A 20,600-nucleotide genomic window follows, 5' to 3' on the forward strand; every position below is an offset into this window, starting at 1 on the left:
CTCAGTGAGACCAGCAGACCGCTGCTTGGTCACTTCTTAGCATAAAGCTTCCAGGCCCCATGTCTAAGCAACTAGTTGCTAGGCCTCTTGCCAGCCAGAGTCGTCCTGCCTCCTCCTTTGGTTCCTACTCCTTGTTCCTGTTGCCTTGCTTTGCCCCTACTCCTTTGCCCTAACTCTAGTTATTGGCTCTGGCTTGACCCTGGGTGTGACACTGGTTTGATCCTTGGTATGGCTTCTAATTCTGGCTGTAACCCCAGTGCGACCCCTGATGCTACTCTAGGATCTGACCTTTAGGTCAGACTGCTCACCTATGGGCCCTGATGTTATCTCAGCCACTGACCAGGAGTTGGGAGTGAAGAATGATGAATATCCCTACCTATATTAAAAGCTACTGTTAATTATGGCTTGGGACACTGCCCAATCTGAGCAGGGACAAACTGGAAAGTATGGAATCCAGGGTTTCTGTGCTGTAATTTATAAAGGCAGAACGATGTGTCCAGTCTCTGCTTTCACCATTCTTAATAGCTTCCTTCTCTTTTTATTTTCTTAATTAAAAAAATAATTCTCAAATTAAAAATAAAATGCTAATACACCATTGTTCCTGTTGGGAGAAATCATGACCCAAATTTGCACTTTGCTCACTTTGATCTCTATACTGTTTTTATTTTTAATGAGGAGGAAAGGTAAATTTACTAAGCAAAGGCTAATCTGGGTTTTTCTTTGTTAGGGGGTCACAGCAGCATAGCAGCACTCTTTTCCCAAGAAAATATTCTGACTTGATTGATCAAGTAGCTGGGACTGTGACATCAAAGCTAACCAGGGAAAGCAAGAAAATGAGCTGGGCAAAGGTAAAGATACAGGGACACGAATCCTGATTTAAAAATAAAATAAAATAAAGGTGTAAAATTTCACCAAAGCCATAGAAAGTTTGTATTAAAATGATGTGAGGTTTTGATGTCTGAAAACTTCACAAATCAAGAGAAGAAAATGGGTCCTTTAGGCACTGCTGTAATATAAATAAATGAAATAATATCTATTATTTATCTAAATTAAACAAAAGTTTCCAGATATTGCAGGTATGAACTATTAGAAGTAGAGCCCCTAAAATAACATAATAAAATAAACTCAACTCTACTTACTCTAGACTTTGCCCCCTTTAATTAATGACAGAATTTCTTATTACTACAAGGTGGTATTGCAGATCAATAGGTGAAATTTAAACTCTAGTTAGAATGGGACAAAATGATGCTCAGGTCTTGTGCCAGGCCTTTCCACATGGGGATGAGTTTCACTCAGCAAGTGCAAGAATGGTTGAGTCTAGTCTGTAGATGGAAGTAGCATTATAGTGAATGTTGATGACGGTGTGATTGCAAGTTGAGAGCAAAAGCACTGAACTAGCACGTAAGGTATTAATGAAATGCTTTTATTAGCTGAAAAAGATAAAAACAATGATTTTCTCCAGAGGGAAGGTAAAATGGGACACCGAGTGGTGTTTGAGATTTTTTTAGTGATAAAATGTTTCAAAATATTTTTTTGGTATTTAAATTGCTTGCCATGATAGCTGATAAAAAATGTTTATGGGCAAAATGTATTGATAGTATTGTTGTAAAATACAAAAGAAAAACATGACTGCAGTATATAAAGTCAGAGCAAGGAAGTCCTTCAGATTTAGGTGATTATAAAGCTGTAGAAATGTTGCTTTGCTCCAGTGACTTTCTGGTAGAGTGAAATTCACCCTGTCTGTGCTGAGGACAAGCATAAAGCCTGCTGAACCATGTAAGTCCCCTGTAAGTCTTGTAGGCTGGATTCTGCTCCCTTTGAGATAAATGGCAACACCTTCAGTAATTTCAGTAGGAGCAGGGCTGGCTACAGGCACCAGAATTCCAAGCTGGTTCTTGGGGCAGCAATCTGCAAGGGGCGGCAGTCCCTGTTGTTTTGCCTCCAAGCAGCGCGCCAAACTGCCGCTGCGGGCGGCAGGGACAGTACATGCGCCATTAGGGCGGCAGGTGCATTTCCGAAGTGAGGGCAATTCGGCAGCAGCTTCTATGTTTAGCTGTCTGCGACGGCTTCAGCTAAACATAGAAGCTGCCGCTGAATTGCTGCCGCTGCGAAAATGCGCCTGCTGCCCTAAGGGCACACAGACTGCCCCCACCGCCCGCAGTGGCAATTCGGTGCGCTGCTTGGGGAGGTGAAAACTGTAGAGCCGGCCCTGAGTAGGAGCCAGCTTGAGCTCTGTAAATAGAACTTAAGTGATGCACAGGCCTTGTGCTGGACTCCTGTACAGGGTGATTTTCACCTGAAGTAATCAGAGCAATGCAGACGTGCTGGAACAATTTGTGTAGGTGAGGTGCTGTAAGCCATTGAACCAAACGGTAAATCCTGTATATAATGGAAATCACTTCAAGTTTGGGGGTGCTGCCGCCATAGCCGCTGACTTCTGCTCTCCCCAGTGGGTGCTCGACCTCAACCCACTCCACCCCTTCCATGAGACCCTGCCTGTTCCCACTCCTGCCCTGCCCCAACTCCGCCCCTCCCTGCCCCTATTCCAACTCCTTCCCCAAATCCCCGCCCTGGCCCCGCCTCTTCCCTGCCTCCTCCCCTGAGTGCACCACGTTCCTGCTCCTCCCCCTCCCTCCCAGCTGTTTGGTGGCGGCTGGGCAGGAAGTGCTGGGAGGGAGGCGGAGGAGTGGGATGTGGCGCGCTCTGGGGAGGGGATTTTGGCTATGGAGCAATGCTTTTAAGACTTTGGGTATATCTGCACTTCAAGCTGGAGATGTAAATTCCAGCTTGAGGAGAGACATACCTATGCTAGCTCTAATCAAACGCCCTAGAAATAGTGTAGGTACAGCAGTAGGAGGGGCTAGCTATCCCAAATACTGTACATACCTGTCCGTGACACTAGGTATATACTTGGAACAGCTAGCCCCCTCCCACAGCTGCAGCTACACTCTATTTTTAGTACCCTCCCAGGTAATGTCGTGAGTTAAAAATTACACCTCCAGCTCCCTGTGTAGACATCCCCTCCTAAGAAAAATTGTGTGCATAAAAGTTAGATGAAAGTTATTTCAGAAGAAATTACTTTTTTTTAAGTATTTCGATACTTCCAACGCATTTGCTTAATATATAATGCAGAACTAAAACTCTCTTTTGCATTAAGGATTCAAAATCTCATAGAACTGAGGGAAACTTCATGCTAATAATGAGGAGGTTCCTTACCTAAATATGACTTTAGGAATCTAGTGTATAACTTTAACAATACTAACATATATGCATAGGAAGTCTATTTGGAGCTTTATTATTATTTCTATAGCACCTAAAGTGTGTTAGGTACATAAGAGAACAAAAAATAGCCTTGGTCTCTGCCTCCCCTGACAGTACAGGCAGGATACTATGCACAACCTGGAACTCCTCTACATTTTGTTGAAAGCTTGTTGCTGACTGAACACTACAAGATAAGTCCCTAGATAACACCATGCTTACCTTACAAACTGCACAAAAACCCACCCTTATTTATTGCATCTTACAAGGCCCTTCCTCCAGCCCCAGGCATTGGTAACAATTCACAGCTTTGTATTTCACTACATAGCTAAGTTAGGCAAGCAGAATGATATGTCCTGGGATCTTCCCTTAGCAGTCAACTTTACAAGATTAGCAAAACACTGACTGTGCTCAGTAGGTGACTTTCAAAGGCTCCTAAATTGATCAAATATAATCCAGCTTCCTTTGAAACAAGTGAAAGAACTTTCCAGTGAGAGTTATTTCCATAACATGTTAGCATTCAGCTTCAGCTGTAGACCTAATCAAAGAAAGTTTACAATACTTTTTTTATAATGGAAGAAGTCTACATTTTTTCGCTTTCTTCACATTTAAAAACTGTAGAAATGTTTTTTTCCTAAACTTTAAAAATAAACAAGCTCCAAGCAGAGACTATGCATGGAGCGTTTCAGTCCTAAAATGTAAAAGTTTCAAAAAGTTATAGCTAAGGTGTGACTGAAAAGAGGAGGTCTGCTAATATCAGTGAAGAAAGATGCCAACTCCTTGCAACTCATATTGCTGGTCTGCTGTGGATTGGTGAAGCGTTGCTGTTGGGTATGATTTAGCAGCTTCTATGGAGATGGAGATGAATGTCCCTTGGCCTGCAATACAACCTCCATGTCATTGTGAAGACTCTGTTATAATATACTTAGTAAATGATCATGAAAAATCACAGAAAAATACAAATATTTTATTTCTACATAGCCCTTTTTGCCATGAAAAATTCCAAGAAGTTTTTGCATACTACATACGGTAAATAAGGCACTACTAAAATACAACCACGTGTAGGGTGGCAGCTAATTAGCATACTACTGCACAGAAGTAGGATATATTGGACAAGGCCATTGGGAAAATCCCTTATTCTTACAAAAAGTTCCATGGAACCTTTAGTGTCCATATAGAACAGACAGGCCTGTTGCTTTTGAGATGAGAACCACAACCTTGAGCAGGAAACAAAGAGTCTGGGAAATCAGTGAATGTTTAGAACTAGTGGAGGGGACTGATATGGCTTCTCCCCTGAAAATAAATCATTGCCCATAACGTTTGAGATGGAGTAGTACAGTGTATGACAGCCAGTGTAATAAGTGGTTCATAGAGATCAGCTTTTGAGATCAGTATCAGATTAGTGATCAAAATCACTTTTGGCGATCAAGGGCCACATTTTAAAAGGATTTAGACACCTGGATAGGCACCAAAGTCCACCATGTTGGTACCCTGACATTTTCAAAACTGCAGCGCTGGTGTTGCCTGATGCCTCAGTTTTTACTGATCAGCATTTTCAAAACAGCCTAAGATCTACTGCCATCCCACAGTGAAGGAGCTGTGCCCAGCCTTACCTTCAGCCAAAGCCCTGGAGGCCCCAAAGTGGGATTTTTAAACTAGGTAGGAAAAAGTCTATTTTGACTGAAGATCCCAATCCTGTAGGTGTGCTGTGATATGTGTCTGTTGCCTGATATGTGTCAGTTGCTGCAGCGAGGGGTGGCTCCAGGCATCAGCAAACCAAGCGCGTGCTTGGGGTGGCAAGCCACAGGGGGGCACTCTGCCGGTCGCCGCAAGGGCAGCAGGCAGGTTGCCTTCGGCGGCTTGCCTGCTGAGGGTCCGCTGGTCTCGCGGCTTCAGTGGACCTTCTGCAGGCTGCTGCTGAATTCGTGGGACCAGGGGCCTCCCGCAGGCAAGCCACTGAAGGCAGCCTGCCTGCCATGCTTAGGGTGGCAAAATAACTAGAGCCACCCTGGCTGCAGGCCACCAATAGGTAGGAGAATAGCACAGCATACGCAAAAGACAGATGAGAGCACAGGGAAACTTTGAGTGACTGTGTGTTTTTCACCTGCCAGGGCCTGGGCTTGCTAAGTGGCTGAGCTGGCTTAGGTGCTTAACTCCAGGAGATGGTTCATGGCTGAAGATCCTGAGTGGAGGGAGCTGCTTATTTCTGTATCAGACAGGCATACCAGCTCAGTCACTTGAGCACTTATGCCTCTTTTGTCTCCCTGTCCTCCTGGCTGGTTTATGTGGCTCCTCACTCAGCTTGCTGGCTTCTAAAAAGTCCCTTCCTTAGGCACTTTAATATCCCTCTACAGGGAGTCTAGGCAGCATGTAATCATCCAACTTGAAAATTCCACTAGGCAATGTTCTGCCTCTAAAAATCTGAGCCCAAGAGTAATCAGCTACAACACTAAACAGGGACTCAAGAGACCTGGGTCCTATTCTAAGCTATGTCACTGACTGATGGTGTGACCTTGGGCAAACACTTACCTTCCTTATGCTATGCCTCAGTTTTCTCATCTGTAAAATGGGGCAATGAGACTTTCACTTCTTTATAAAATGCTTTTAAATTTATGGTAGAAAAGCACTACAGAAGTGCTACGTGTTTATTAATTCTTATTATACAGGAATCAAAACCAGTAGAGATCTTCTTTAAGGATCAATAAAGATCAGCATTAAGGGTATCAAAATCTAAAGGAATCAACATTGTGCAGCTCAGTTTATGGAGTAATATCAGTAGGGAATCAGCTGTAGGGCCAGTTCAACTCTGAGGACAGATATGGATCTAATTTAAGGATCAGCGTGGATCTGTTTAAACATAAGCCATAAGGATCTGAGTTAGGGATCAGCAGCTGTAGGGCTCCTGTACAAATAGATGCTGCAGCCCAACCCATGTTGTCTAGGCAGTAGGTGGTGTACACACCCCTGGGTTTGAGTTGTGTATAATCTTTTGCTTCCAATTAAAAAAAAAGCAGCAGCTATATTTTCCTTAGCCTAGAGGCTTCAATTTCTAAATGTTGACTTCCCACCCCCGTTTTGTGCCTCCATTCTTTATTTAGTAGGGACATTTTTGGTTAGTTTATTTCGTGATCTTTTATTCCCATCCTTGAAACTGATGAAGTTGGCCATGAATTTTTCTAAATAGAGCATCATCATGTATGAAAAAGTTTGACCCTTCAAGGAAGAAGTGGGAGGAAGACACTGAATCACCTCTCTGGTGGCCAGTTATTTCCAGTTTTTTTTTTTTAATAGAAATTAGGTAGATAGACATTAACCTAGATCAATGGTGTTTGCAATTCTCATGAGTCATGCACGCATTCGCTGCGAAGTTTGCACTTAGTGCTTAGAACTTCACTCCCCGCAGTCACGTGGTTACGCGAGACTCTGGGTTTTCACTAGGAAAAGTGTCTAGGGCTCGAAATCAAACGTTTGAGACTCCAAAGGCTCAAGAGTAAGAAAGCAAAGAAAGCAAATAAAATCTCCCCATTTATTGCCTTATTTTTAAGCCAATCTCATGATTTGGGGGATGGGCCTACCCCAAAATGTGGCACATTTGGGGCTGACGACGTGGCCAGCAGCAGGGGTACGTGAGCTGCCCCAGAAGCCCCTCTAACAGGTGTCAGAAGGGTGAGCCCATCCTGCTATTCCCACCTTCATAGCTGATCGCTCCCAGGCCAGGGGTGTGAGTGACCTGGCTCCCACTACTCACTCTGGCTTAGGGTGACCAGATGTCCTGATTTTATAGGGACAGTCCCGATTTTTTGGGTCTTTTTCTTGTATAGGATCCTATCACTCCCCCATCCCCTGTTCCGATTTTTCACACTTGCTGTCTGGTCACCCTACTCCGGCTGCCTCTGTTTTTGCCCCCTCCCTGCGCCTCCTGCTGCTCCTCTGCACCCCACTTCTGCACCAGGGCGCAGCAGCGGCCAGGCAGAGCCAGCAAGGGCAGCAGCTTCAGCGGCGGCCACCGAGCATGCTCAGACTGTCAGCCCGGCGCAGGAAGCGCAGGGAGCTGTGGCAGCGCCAGCATGCGTGGGGGGCTCGGGCAGGCCTTGCGGGGGCTACTGCTGCTCTCGGCTCGGAGCTGCTCCTACTCCGGAGCGGGACGGAGGAGGCGGCTGGTGCCGCCGCTGCCGCGCCGCAGCTCGCTCAGCACCATGGCCCAGTGCAGCACGGAGCAGCGGGGGCGGCCCCACTCGCCCGAGTACCGCCTCTACTTTAGTAAGTAGCAGCGCCCCTGGGGCTCCGGGCGCCGCAGCCTCTGGCTGGGGAGGTGCCGGGCGCAGTGGAACGCGGGGTGGCTGCGAGTTCAGGGACGCTGCCCCCTGCTAGCCGTAATGGGGGGCGTTCCCTAAAGGGGGTGAATGGAGAAAGCCAGGATTCCCCTCCCCCCCCGGCCATGCTTTAGAGCTTAACTAGGAAACTTGGCCTGGGGTGTTAGCATAGGCACCCCCTCTTGCTGCCCCCCCTCCACCCCGGGGCGCTGGAGCATTGGGTTGAAACCTACAGGCTTTTTCTACAAATGAATAAAGACTAAGATGTGGCTAGATGCATTAGCCCTTCCTAGGCCTGGAGAGTTGGCCTGTGCAGAGGGTTTGTCTCCAGCCCTGCAGGGAATTTGAATGTCCCAGAGAAACAGCTGAAGGCTTGTCTCCCCAGAGAGTAACTTTAAAAAAAATATAAAAAAACCCAGTAAAATTAATTCAGTACAAAGGAGTCTCTTGTTTCCCACTGGGTGAGACTTATGGTAGTGAGGGCCTTTCAGCCAGTGGCCCCACTATGGGGCAAAACACACATCCCAGAATGAAGATAAGGTGACCAGATGTCCTGATTTTATAGAGACAGTCCCGATATTTGGGGCTTTGTCTTATATAGGTGCCAATTACCACCCCACCCTCTGTCCCGATTTTTCACCCTTGCTATCTGGTCACCCTAAATGAAGAAGAGAAGACAATTACAAATAAAAAAAAAAAACACGTAGGAAACTTTTTAAGCAGTGCATGAGTTTAATTACTTTGGCAGGAATAACAGTGTGTAGACTCTGTTTTATGAGTCCGTGCTTCTGATGTAATAGTAGTGAGTGCTCCAAATGTGCTTGTAGTAAAGGGAAATTTGCATTTGAAATGAGGGTAGCTATTTTACTGAGGGCTAGCTGAGCAGTCAGCATGTGAAGGAAAGTGTGAAGGAAGCTCTCAGACCTATCAAGACAGAAAAACCTAGTGTGACAAGGTGGGTGAGGAAATATATCATTTCTTTGACCAGCTTCTTTTGCCTCACTTATCTTGTCTCCCTAATGCCCTGGGACAACATGTTTACACCAACATTGCAAACAAGAAGCTAGTGTGGTTGCTTTCAATTTCACACTTCCTTTTTTTAGTAGTTATGAAGACTTAAAAAAAAAAAAACCACTTTCTGATTTTGCTCCTAACTCTGATTTTTATACCACTGTCATTCCATTACCTTCAGTGGAGTCACTTCTGATTTACATTGCTGTGAGAGAAATGGACAGATGTAAATGGTCAGTTGCAGTCTGTGAGAAATTTGTCACACTTTCTCGAGGTTGGGTGTGATAGGTTTGATCTAGTGACTATCACTTCAGTTTGAACAGTGGCCTGTGAGTAGGCCCCTACCAATTTCACTGTCCATTTTGGTCAATTTCACAGAAGATTTTAAAAATCATAAATTTCATGATTTCAGCTATTTAAATCTGAAATTTCACAGTGTTGTAATTGTAGGGGTCCAGACCCTAAAAGGAGTTGAGGGGGTGTGTGGCAAGGTTATTGTAGGGAGGGTTGCAGTACTGCTACCCTGACTTCTGCACTGTTGCTGGCAGTGGCCCTGCCTTCAGAGCCGGGCAGCTGTGGAGTGCTGACAGCTGGCTGGGAGCTCAACTCTAACGGCAAAGCTGCCATTAGCAGAAGCATGTTATGGTATTGCCACTCTTACTTTTGCACTGCTGCTAGCGGGGCGCTGCCTTCAGAGCTGGGTGCCCGGCCAACTGCCGCTGCTCTCCGGCCGTCCAATTCTGAAGGCAGTGCAGAAGTAAGGGTGGCAATACCGCAACCTCCCTAAAATAAGCTGATTTTTGTCAGCAACTGATAAAAACTGCAACTCCCTATTGGGTCAGGACCCCCAGTTTGAGAAATGCTTGTCTCCCCTGTGAAATCTGTACCGTATAGGGTTAAAGCACAAAAAAGACCAGATTTTGTGGAGGGAGACCAGATTTCATGGTCTGTGATGCATTTTTCATGGCCATGACTTTGGTAGGGCCCTACCTATGGCTAAACTTTGTCTTTTATGTGCTGGAATGTAATACCTTATTTGTACAACAGTTGCATAACAATTGTTTTCTGCATTAATAATAATAGCTGGAGAGATACCTATCTCATAGATCTGAAAGGGACCCTGAAAGGTCATTGAGTCCAGTCCAGCCCCTGCCTTCACTAGCAGGATCAAGTACTGATTTTGTGCCAGATCTTTGTGAACTCACATCCGTGGGTATAGCAGGCCAATGCTCAAACCACTGAGCTATCCCTTCCCCATATTGCCGGGGTAGATGTATAAATTGACCATTTTATCGTAAAATTTGCAGTTTGACTCCAGAAGAGACTTTGTTACAACATAAATCCCCTGGGAAAGCAGTGTTTCAATTTAAAATACTCATAGACCCTTGTCTGTCTACAGTGATGGAAGCAATAGAGACATATTTATTAGTAATGTGGACATCTTTCAGCATGTTTGGTTTAGATTTGTAACAATTTTTTTTGTCCCGCAGAGAATGCGGAGGGTAAATATATTTCCCCGTTTCATGACATTCCTCTGCTTGCTGGATCTAAAGAGGTATATGTTAGACTCAAATGCAGTTGTTATTTCTTGAAATGGTGGATGTGTCGTCTAATGGTCAAAAGCAGGTTGATTTTTTTTTTCCTTTTCAATAGAAATCTTGTTTTATTTTTAGCAATTACTACAATAGATTCATATATTTTAGGACCAGAAGGGATCTTTATGATCTGTGGCAGGGGTCACAAACTCAAATGACCATGAGGGCCATATGAGGGCTAGTTCTTTGGCCCTAGGGCCCCATCACTGACACCCGGCCCTCGCTGCCCCCACCCTGCCCCCACTCCACCCCTTCCATGAGGCCCTGCCTCTTCCCACCCCTTCCCTGTTCCCATTCCAATTCCTACCTTGAAGTCCCCACCCCAACTCCGCCCTCTCCCTGCCCCCAGAGAGTGCATAAAGGGTGTGGCGGGGGCTCAGGGCAGGGAGTTGAGGTGCAGCAGGGGGTTGGGGTACAGGCAGGGGGCTCAGGGTGCAGAAGGGGTGGGAGATGCAGCAGGGGGCTCAGGGTGGGGGGTTGGGGTGCAGGAGGGGTGTGGGATGCCGCAGGGGTCTCAGAACAGGGTGTTGGGATGCAGCAGGGGATTGAGGTTCAGGCAGGGGGCTCAAGGCAGGGAGTTTGGGTGCAGCAGGGGGTTCAGGTGGAGAAGGGGTGTGGGATGCAGCAGGGGGCTCAGGGAATGGGGTTGGGGTGTGGGATGCAGCAGGAGGCTCAGGGCAGGGGGGTGAGCTGCAGGCAGGGGGCTCAGAGCAGGGAGCTTGGATGCAACAGGGGGTTGGGGTTCAGGCAGGGGGCTCAGGGCAGGGGATTGGGGTGCAGAAGGGGTGTGGGATGCAACAGGGGGCTCAGGGCATGGGGTTGGGGTGTAGCAGGAGGCTCAGGGCAGGGGTTTGAGGTGCAGGCAGGGGGCTCAGGACATGGGGTTGGGGTGCAGCAGGAGACTGGGATGCAGGCAAGGGGCTCAGGGCACGGGGTTGGGGTGCAGCAGGGGGCTCAGGGCAGGGAGTTGGGGGATGGGGTGCAGGAGGGCTTCAGCTCTGGGGTGGCAGCGGCGCACACTGGGGCCAGGCAGGCTGCCGGCCCCAACTCCGCTCCGCTCTGGGAAGTAGCTGGACTGAGGGGGCCGCAGGGCTCTGCATGCTGCTTGCTGTGCCTCCAGGTACCTTCCGCGAAGCTCCCATTGGCCGCGGTTCCCCATTCTCGGCCAATGGGAGCTGCGGGGGGCGGTGCCTAGAAGCTAGGGCAACACGCGGACGGAGCACTCTGCTTCTCCTCCCCGCCCGCTGGCCGCAGGGATGTGATGCCAGCCGCTTCAGGGAGTGTCGCGAGGCTCGAGGGGGCAATCTCACAGGTGTAGTTTCCCCGCCCCTCACCTGGAGGTAGGCTGGGGAGAGGGGTGCACAGGAAATAGCTCCACGGTCCGCCTGTTTGAGACCCCTGATCTGTGGTGACTTCCTCCATAGTACAGACCATAGAATTTCATCCAGTAATTTCTGTGTTGAGTTCAATAATTTGTGGTGGAACTGGAGTGTGTCTTTTAGAAAAATATGCAGTTTTGATTTAAAGACTTTCAAACAATAAGTCTACCATATCTTTTGGTAAAGTGTTCCAGGCGTTAATTACCCTGGCTGTTAAAATTCTGTGCTTATGTGCGCTAATTTCGAATACTGTTTCTACTGTTACTATTCCTAAATCACTTCTTGTTTCACCAAACCCATGTAAATTGGTATTTTTCTACAGTACCGGCAGTTTTACAGTAGAAGAGGCTTACACAATACATATTTATGTGAATGGTCTGTTTCTTTAATTCCCAAAAGACATGTTATAATTTGACAGCAATAATGCCCAAGAGAGGAGTGGTAATCGCACCTTTGGAGAATTACAAGGCATGAGGTGCAGCCAAGCACTTTCACGTATTGTTAGCCATATTCCCTGGAGTTTCATTATTGCTATAGTGAAATGCCTGTTTTCTATGTCATCTGTGAAAACTGCCAGCCTTCAATTTAGTCTGAGAAGAGTTTTGCTTATTATGGCATACTAGTTCCAAAAAATAGCTTGGGAAATTTTCAGCCTTTAAGGTGTGTTTCCTCAACTGTTCAGTTGATTTGTAGGATGGAACACTGAGAAAAAACTGCAGCCCTATCATGTGCCCAGAGGGGTTTTCCTAAAGAGATAAATGCTACATCAATATCATTCTGTTTAATCATTTACAACCAGGGCTTGAAAAGTGTACCTGATGCCTTTGTGTGGGAGGACTAAACCTACTGGTGAGAGGTTGATGGGAAAGACAAGAGTTGGAAGGCCTTACAAGAGAGGTCCAGGGGCCATAACTTTACTAGCACCTCTTACTATCCTTAGCTGCTGGGAGGGAGGAGGGTACTGACATTTCCACTAAGATGCTGTTCCTGCATCCTTCTTTCAGTCTTTTTTTAAACTTGCCTCTGGCAAGCAGATGTCTGATGAATTTGAAGCTCCTCCCATTCTGGCTGATGGACAAGGGAAGAAATTACTGTTTCTTCTGTCCCTCCAGAGCCTCCGGTCTGCTGGGAGAGACATGGGTCTCCACTTTGATCCCTCTCCCAGTTTCCTAGATGCTGGAAGGCGACTGGAGAACAGGGCCGCCCAGAGGGGGTGCAAATGGGGCAATTTGCCCTGGGCCCCGCAGGAGCCCCCACAAGAGTTTTTTTGGGACCTCTGGAGTGGGGTCCTTCACTTGCTCTGGGGGCCCTGGAAAACTCTTGCAGGGCCCGGGCCCCTGGAGCTGCTTCTACTCTGGGTCTTTGGTGGCAATTTGATGGCGAGGGGTCCTTCCACTCCAGGACCCGCCACCAAAGTGCCCCGAAGACCCACGGCAGGAGGTCCTTCTGCCCCGGGACCCGCCACTGAAGTGCTGGGTCTTCGGCGGCAATTCGGCGGCAGGAAGACCCCGGGCCCCCTGAGTCCTCTGGGCAACTCTGCTGGAGAATGAAGAGGCCTCTGCTACTCTTCCTCTCTTCCAGCCTCTGCCTTTAGAGTCCTCTTCACTTGTGAATAACTCCAATGCCTGCTGCTGTTTATAATGCAATTCACAGCTGTTGCAAGCAGCAGCAGGATGAAACTGACCTGGTTCTTAACAGTTTTGTGGGTGTCTATTGGAATCTGTAAAGCAGCACTGAAACTAACAGGTCTTAATTTCACTCAGCTGGGGCTTGGCAAAGAAGCTAGATTTGTCCCTTTCTGATTCAGGAAGATGAAAATGCATCAGTTCACATTTGGAAGGTTACAACCATTAGGAAATTTAAATGTTATTAAAATGAGTTACAGTTATAGAGAAATTGATGGCTTAGGTCCCCCCTCGTATTCTCAAGGACTAGCTTGCCACTCATGAGTGGATTTTTCAAGCCCTTTTAAAAACTACTAGTATAGTCCGTGTAGAATCTACAGTGTAGTAATTATTTATAGAAACACCATGGTATTCTTTTCTCTAACATTAATATATTTTGGATTCGACTCCTGTAAGTGAGCGTTCTAAATGCAAATTTTTCTTTTTCTGTATAGGATAAGGAGGTTCCTGCAAAGAGATCAAAGACTAATGGAAGTGAGGTACAGTTAGAAATTATTTTTCATTAAATGTAATTTTGCTGTGCTCTGGTTGTAATGGACACATTAGCATGGGGCTTTCAGTCATGGTGGGTAAAATGAGAGCTGTTCAGTACCATCCATTTTTCACTGAATACAACTGATAAACCTTCAAATACAAATGCCATGGGATGAGGGACCTCAAAGGGATTTCAAGTCTTCTGTTCAAATGGGCAAAAAAGTCATTTTTTTTAGTAATCAAAATGTTCTAAAAGACAAGTGTTTTATATTTTTCAGTAGAAGCTTCTTTCTGACAATTGTAAAGTTCATACACTGTATTTTCTCCTATTACATACAGAAGCCTGCTCAAGTAAACTCTCTTAGTAAAACATTCCCTATGTGCTCTGACTGCAGAGTAATATAAAAACAATTATAAATCTTTTCTGTTAGAGCAGTGGTTTTCAACCTCTTTTCATTTCTAATGGAGGTGAGGACCCCTTTGAAAATCACAGACGTAGTCTGCGGACTCTCCTAGGGGTCTGCAGACCACAGGTTGAAAACCGCAGGGATATTAAGTACGATGAGCCAAAACCCAGACTTTGCAGGTGTGTTTTGGACTGAAGGCATGTGCTTTTCTGGGATGTGCAGCTGTGCACAGTAGAGAAAAGTGCCCTGTGCATGTGCTCAGCATTGTTGCTAGTTAGAGAGAGAATGAGTGCCCAAGGTTTGTTTGTGTAAATGTTTGTGAAGGAGTCTTCTTTTAAATTGTATAGTTTCTAGTAAAGGTTGTCTTGGGACCTAAGTGGGGGCATGGAATCATTTTAAGTATTGAGTAGAATGCGAAAGAAACAATTCACTTTTTAAGCCTCAGATTTTCAAATATGGGTTCTTAAAGATGGGCTCTTAAATCCCTATTTAAGCACTGAAATAAGTTCTGAGTAACCAGCAATTATTAGGCAATATCTATGTGACCAATCAGTTGTATTTCAAATACCGCTAAATGGCATTTTAACTAGACAGAGCCACTCTAATGGTTTGGTTTCTAGCACACTTGAAATATTATTTCCTGCCACTGGTATGGTCCCATGTACCATCCTTACACTTCCATTCGCTCACACATACACATTAATTCTCTCCCACTCATAATTCATTTAACCCACAAATACCAGTTATATGTACTATTTAAATTTCAGTCTTTTTTTCTAATGCTGACGTAAGAATTATTTAAGTAGGAACACAGTCATTTATAAATGCGAATAAAAGATAAACATAAGGGGAAGCTAGACAGCTGTATAACAGGTGATGAGGCATGCACTCACATGACATATGCTATGAATTTTAACTAGCAGGCAGTCATGTATTCTGTTTCTTATCTGTCTAAGCAGTGTGTGACAATATCTGATCCTGATCATCTTGCAAAGCCTAATCTACAAAAATGGTTAAAAGTAGATGAAACTTCTGAGCTGTAATGTTAATATTTATACTTTAATATTTTTTTCATTTAGTGGAAATCTTCTTAAACTTGACTAAAACGACATCATTTCCTACATGCTATAGCCCTGATCCTACAGAGGGCTTCAGAGGATCCGTCTAATATAGTGCTTAGTTAGAAGTTCAACTTGATGGAGTATTGTTTTTGCAATATCTTACATATGTTTTCTTTCATCCAAAAGGATCTCAAAATTCTTCATAAAAGTGGGTATATTACAAATTATGAGTATGTAATTCACTCACTCAGAGATAGATAGACGTAAAAGAATTACTTTGCTCACCTTTTTAAAACATAGCCATGTCTAGGATGAAGCATAGAAACTTTTTAACACCACTCAATAATATTACACAGCAGTTTAGGACAGGAATACTATATTCAGTTGAAAAGGCAAGAGACATTATGGATACAAATTGTACAATAGATAACCAACCTGGCTATCTTTCCTAATCCCATGAAAAGTGGCATAGCTTTTTTTAAATAAGCACATGTGCTCAGGATCTTGCTTATTTGTTGGCACTTCTAACAGTACTAAAACCATATGTTAAATTATACTAGTCAAGTGTTTCTCTGGTAAATAATGTACATCCAATGGCAGTTTAAATATAGAAAATAGAAATAATTTGGCATAAGTCTCCTGAGTTTCAGATTTATTTAAAATTGTTCTGAGCACTTGTGATATTGAAGAGGGGACTACAAAATATTGGTCTATCTTTTGATGTGCTTAATTCAGTTCTTCACTGAAGTATGGGGATACATCTTAGCAGTTTGCAAGATCAACTTGCTTTGTTAGTTCTAATAAAAAAGGTTTCCCCAACTTTTCCTGGTATGGGGCGTCGTTTAGTAATGAGGCCATATTGTGGGCCACCTCCCTTTCCAAACTCTGATTTACTCTCAGATTTGCAATCACGTCAACCCTGTGTAACTACTGTGATTGCTAGCATGGAAAAGAGAATAAAGAAACTAGTTATATATTTAAACTACTTAATGAGTTGGGGATGGCTGCCTTCCAGATGTTAGGTGAGATAATTACCTTTCGTCTCAGATCGTTTTCATCTTGTAATCTGAACCTGTGCTTTGTTTTAAGTACTGCAAGCACTGAAAATTCACTCTCTCTCCCAGGTAAGTAAATGTGAAAAGCATCAAAAGTTTCAAAAACATCTGTGAATGCTGGATGTTCGTCCTATAGTTGCAGTCACAATTCTGTCAGGGGCTGGTTCTGTAGTCTTCAGGGTATATCTACATTGCAATTAACCCCCCCCCCCCCCCCGGCTGGCCTGTGCCAGGTGACTCAGGTTCACAGGGCATGGGCTAAGGGGCTGTTTAATTGCGGTATAGACATTTGGGCTTGGGCTTGAGCCAGGGCTCTAGGACCCCTCGAGGAGTCAGCTGGCCCGGGCCAGCTGAGGTTGTCTGATTGAAGTGTAGACATTCCCTTAGCCCTGGTCTGCACTATGAGTTTAGGTTGAATTTAGCAGCGTTAGATCGATTTAACCCTGCACCCGTCCACACGACGAAACCATTTTTGTCAACTTAAAGGGCTCTTAAATTGATTTCTGTACTCCTCCCTGGCGAGGGGATTAGCACTGAAATCGACCCTGCTGGGTCGAATTTGGGGTAGTATGGATGCAATTTGATGGTATTGGCCTCCAGGAGCTATCCCAGAGTGCTCCATTGTGACCACTCAGGACAGCATTCTCAACTCAGATGTACTGGCCAGGTAGACAGGAAAAGCCCTGCGAACTTTTGAATTTCATTTCCTCTTTGGCCGCCGTGGTGAGCTGATCAGCAGAGATGACATAGAGTCCCAGAATCACAAAAGAGCTCCAGCATGGACCGAATGCGAGGTACTGGATCTGTTTACTGTATGGGGAGATTAATCTGTGCTATCAGAACTCTGTTCTGAAAGATCAAATGATTAAGGGCAGCCAGACACCAGGGCGGTTAGAAGAGCGCAGCAGGGCACACTGCGCATCAGAGAAGTTTTGAAAATCAGTTTCATGACTGGCCAAGCTACGGTGTGAAAGTTCTTTTTGTTTCTCCTTGATGAAAACCCGCCCTCTTGGTTCACTCTACTTTCCCGTAAGCCAACCGCCCTCCCTTCCCTCCTTTGATCTCCGCTTGCAGAGGCAATAAAGTCATTGTTGTTTCAGATTCATGCATTCTTTATTAATTCATCACACAAATGGGGCAATAATTGCCAAGGTAGCCCTGGAGGGGTGGGGAAGGAGGGAAGCACAGGGATGGGGTAGTTGTAGGGGCACCCCCTAGAATGGCATGCAGCTCATCATGGAACCGGGATGTCTGGGGCTCTGACCCAGAGTGGCTGTTTGCCTCTCTGGTTCTTTGGTAGGCTTGCCTGATATTTCAGGCAGGACTGAATCTCCATTAGACGACTTTTGAAACTTAAAGAAGGGAATGACCTGGAAGTTCACTCCCATGTATGTTTCAGGTGCAGCCCAACTGACCTCACCGAGGCAGCAGGAAGCACCCCATGGCCAGGGATCCTCGATCAAACCTCATGCTTTGCCCAGGATCGTCCCCCGGACAGAACCTCACCCGGGGCCGGCCAGGAGAGGACCAGGAGGGACAAAGCAGCAGATGGTACAATACGCTGCTAAGCGGGGTCTTTGCTAAAACTTGGCCAAAGGGCAAGGAGCTTGCTGCTGTGTGCCACTGGCAGTACCGCATCTGCCCAAGCAGGGAACCCAGGTGATGTACAGTGACAAGTGGAAGGCTGAGCGGCTCCATGCTTTGCCATGTATGGTCGGTCTGCACGGGTTTAAACCCCCAGAAAAAAAGGCGAAGGAAAATGATTTTTGGACTGTTGGAATTCATGGAGGGTGGGGGGGATGGGTATAAACAAAAACATGTAAACCAAGGGGGGAAAACCCAACCTTGCGGACCAAGTTGTTTTTTGCCCCATTCAGGCATGCGAAGGTTCAAAAAACGATTTTTCTTTGATTGGGCAGGGAGAATGCGGGGGGGAAACTTGTGGGGGATAGCTTACCCCATAAGTTGGCAGCCCACTCCAAAAAGTTTCAATTTTGCTAAAACTCGGGACTTGTGGGGGAGGGCCCACTTCCGGACTTAATGGGTTTTTACAGTGGAAAAACCAACACAGGGGGGGGGGGGGGGGGGGGGGGACTTGGTTAATTCAAAAATCGATTTTCTAAAACATCGATTATATTAAATTGACCTAATTTTTGTAGTGTAGACTACCCTTAGTGTCTTGGTTTAGGGGCCATAGTGTCTTTTAAGACAAATCTTGAAATGTCGCTCCCTGCTGCACTAATGTTTTTAATCACAGATGTTCTGTTATCAGCTGAGGTCAGGTGTTCTTTGAATACATGCTTTTACTTCAAATGGAAGATGTTTGTGGGCTTCAGTGAGGAATTACTCTAGGCACGTCAGATTATCCTCATTTACTTGCAGTCCCATAAGTTTGTTTTTTTCTTAAATTAGAGGCTCAGACATGTTCTCTGTGTTAAATAGCATCACAGGCTGTCCTGCAAACTCAAGTGAGTTCCCCTCTGTCAAGTGAAAACTTCTGCGTACAAAATAAACCAGCTGACGTGAGCCATAGGGGTCACAAAACAGGTGCGAAGCAAGTGAGTGACTTGCCAGAGAGACTGCACTTTGAGAGGGAGTTTTCAAAAAGGTGTGTCAGTATCTTTCTTACTTGATAAAACCAAACATTATACCAGTTGTGAAGGAGCGGAACTTGGCACGCATTGATCACTCAGCACAGCAAAACATTTAGGATTCATGGATAAGCTCTAAGGAAGTTACTGTTCTTCCCAGCAGTATCCCTTCATGTTTTTCAGATATTGCTGGTGATTTTCCTTGTGATTAGGGCCTCCTGGTCTGTACAAGAGCCATTACAAAGCAGCTATATGTAACCAGACCTCTGTGATGCCATTGCTTGTTGTTTCCATCTGTGGAACCATCACAATGTTCCCACCTTCAGAACGTTTTCCGTATGAGGTTATTTGAAAAACTTTCCCCTGCAGTTGTGCTGGTTAGCAGAGAGGGCAAGCAAAGGAAGTTGTCTTGCACTCAAGCCACAGATAATATCTGGACCTAGGCGCGTGCATGAGCCCCCAAAATCCTAAGAACCTATTCCCTACCGGGTTCCTTGATGGCACTTCGGCATCGCGTCTTCCACTCGCTCTGGCGTTTTCAGTTGCATTTTGGCGGTGGTCCTTCACCCGGAGTGAGTGAAGGCCCACCGCTGAAGTTGCTGCCAAAGACCCGTAGGGAACTGCGCGATGGTACAAGCTCCACGTGGCTTGTCTTCCCTCCTTCAACCCATGCCTGCCCCGACTTGCAAACCCCTAGACCACAACCATCAACCCCCTGCCTATGTCTCCTGACCACCCCTTCCTGATACTCCCCACCCTAACTGCTCTCCCCCGGACCCTTTACCCCCTACCCTACTTGCCCCTGACTGTCCTTGACCCATCCACCCACGCTGAAGACCCCCGCCCCCTTACCACGTGATTCTAAGCAGACGGCTCAGACCCGCTGGAGCCACGCTGCTGCAGCGCTGTTCAGGGCTGATCCTGGACGTGGCGCACTGAGGCTCTGGGAGAGGTGGGGGTAAGAGGCATGGTAACGGGCCTAGGGGATTGAATAAGGGGCAGGGGAGTCCGCGGGACAGGAGCACAGGGAGGGTGGGAGGGTTGGATGGAGCAGAGGTTCTGGGGGGCAGAAATCAGATGGGGAATGGGGGGGTTGGGTAGGGGAGAAGGCGGGGCCGGGGTGGGGAGGAGCCTCAGAGATTCTCTTGGGGGGCCCCTGCGGGGCCTGGGGCAAGGGGAAAATTGCCCCACTTGCCCCTCCTCTGGGCAGCCCTGGCAACCCCTCCGGCCCGGCCTGGCCCCCTTACCATGCTGCTAAAAGGTGGCAGGAGCTGCAGAGCTGCGTTGGTGCTGGTAGCTCGGCACGCTGTGGCTCTGTCGGGGGGAGGAGGGAGGAGGAGCCTCCCCAGCTGGTTGCTCAGGCAGACCGGACAGGATGGTGTGTGTCCACCTGCCCGCCCCTTTAGCAACCGGTTCTACACTAGTTTCTAAATTTAACAACCGGTTCTTGCGAACTTGTGTGAACCAGCTCCAGCTCACCACTGCCTAGGAGAGAGAGTTTGCAGAGGAAGCCACATCAGTGAATTAGTGAGATTTAATTGCAGAGAAATAGTTGCCTCAACTTGAGAAGATTGATGCTACATTTTCCCAATGGCAGAGATTCTTCTTGGTCTTGGATCTTTCACAACTTTAAAGTGTCCAGTTGCGTGCTTATCTTATCACTGAACATCACCGAAACTTCATTGTACAGCTTGAAGTAAAAACTGTTTCCTTGTGCTATCAGACTCCCCTTCACTTTTCAGTGCAAAGACTCACAAGATGAGATGTCTGC

At 46.3% G+C, this 20,600-nt stretch overlaps 1 protein-coding gene across 1 annotated transcript in view; it reads left to right on the forward strand.

The window, feature by feature from the left end:
• Window positions 1-7,272: 7,272 nt before the first annotated feature.
• The window catches only part of PPA2 (inorganic pyrophosphatase 2), a 52,432-nt gene continuing 39,104 nt past the window's right edge, over window positions 7,273-20,600 (forward strand). Inside the window, exons 1-3 of the mRNA XM_032794253.2 lie at window positions 7,273-7,518; window positions 10,073-10,137; window positions 13,676-13,720. Coding sequence (XP_032650144.1) covers window positions 7,326-7,518; window positions 10,073-10,137; window positions 13,676-13,720 — 303 coding nt within the window. The 5' untranslated portion in view covers window positions 7,273-7,325. The remainder of the gene's footprint in view (window positions 7,519-10,072; window positions 10,138-13,675; window positions 13,721-20,600) is intronic.

This window comes from Chelonoidis abingdonii, chromosome 5 (genome assembly GCF_003597395.2).
Source record: "Chelonoidis abingdonii isolate Lonesome George chromosome 5, CheloAbing_2.0, whole genome shotgun sequence".
Classification (NCBI taxonomy): domain Eukaryota; kingdom Metazoa; phylum Chordata; order Testudines; family Testudinidae; genus Chelonoidis; species Chelonoidis abingdonii.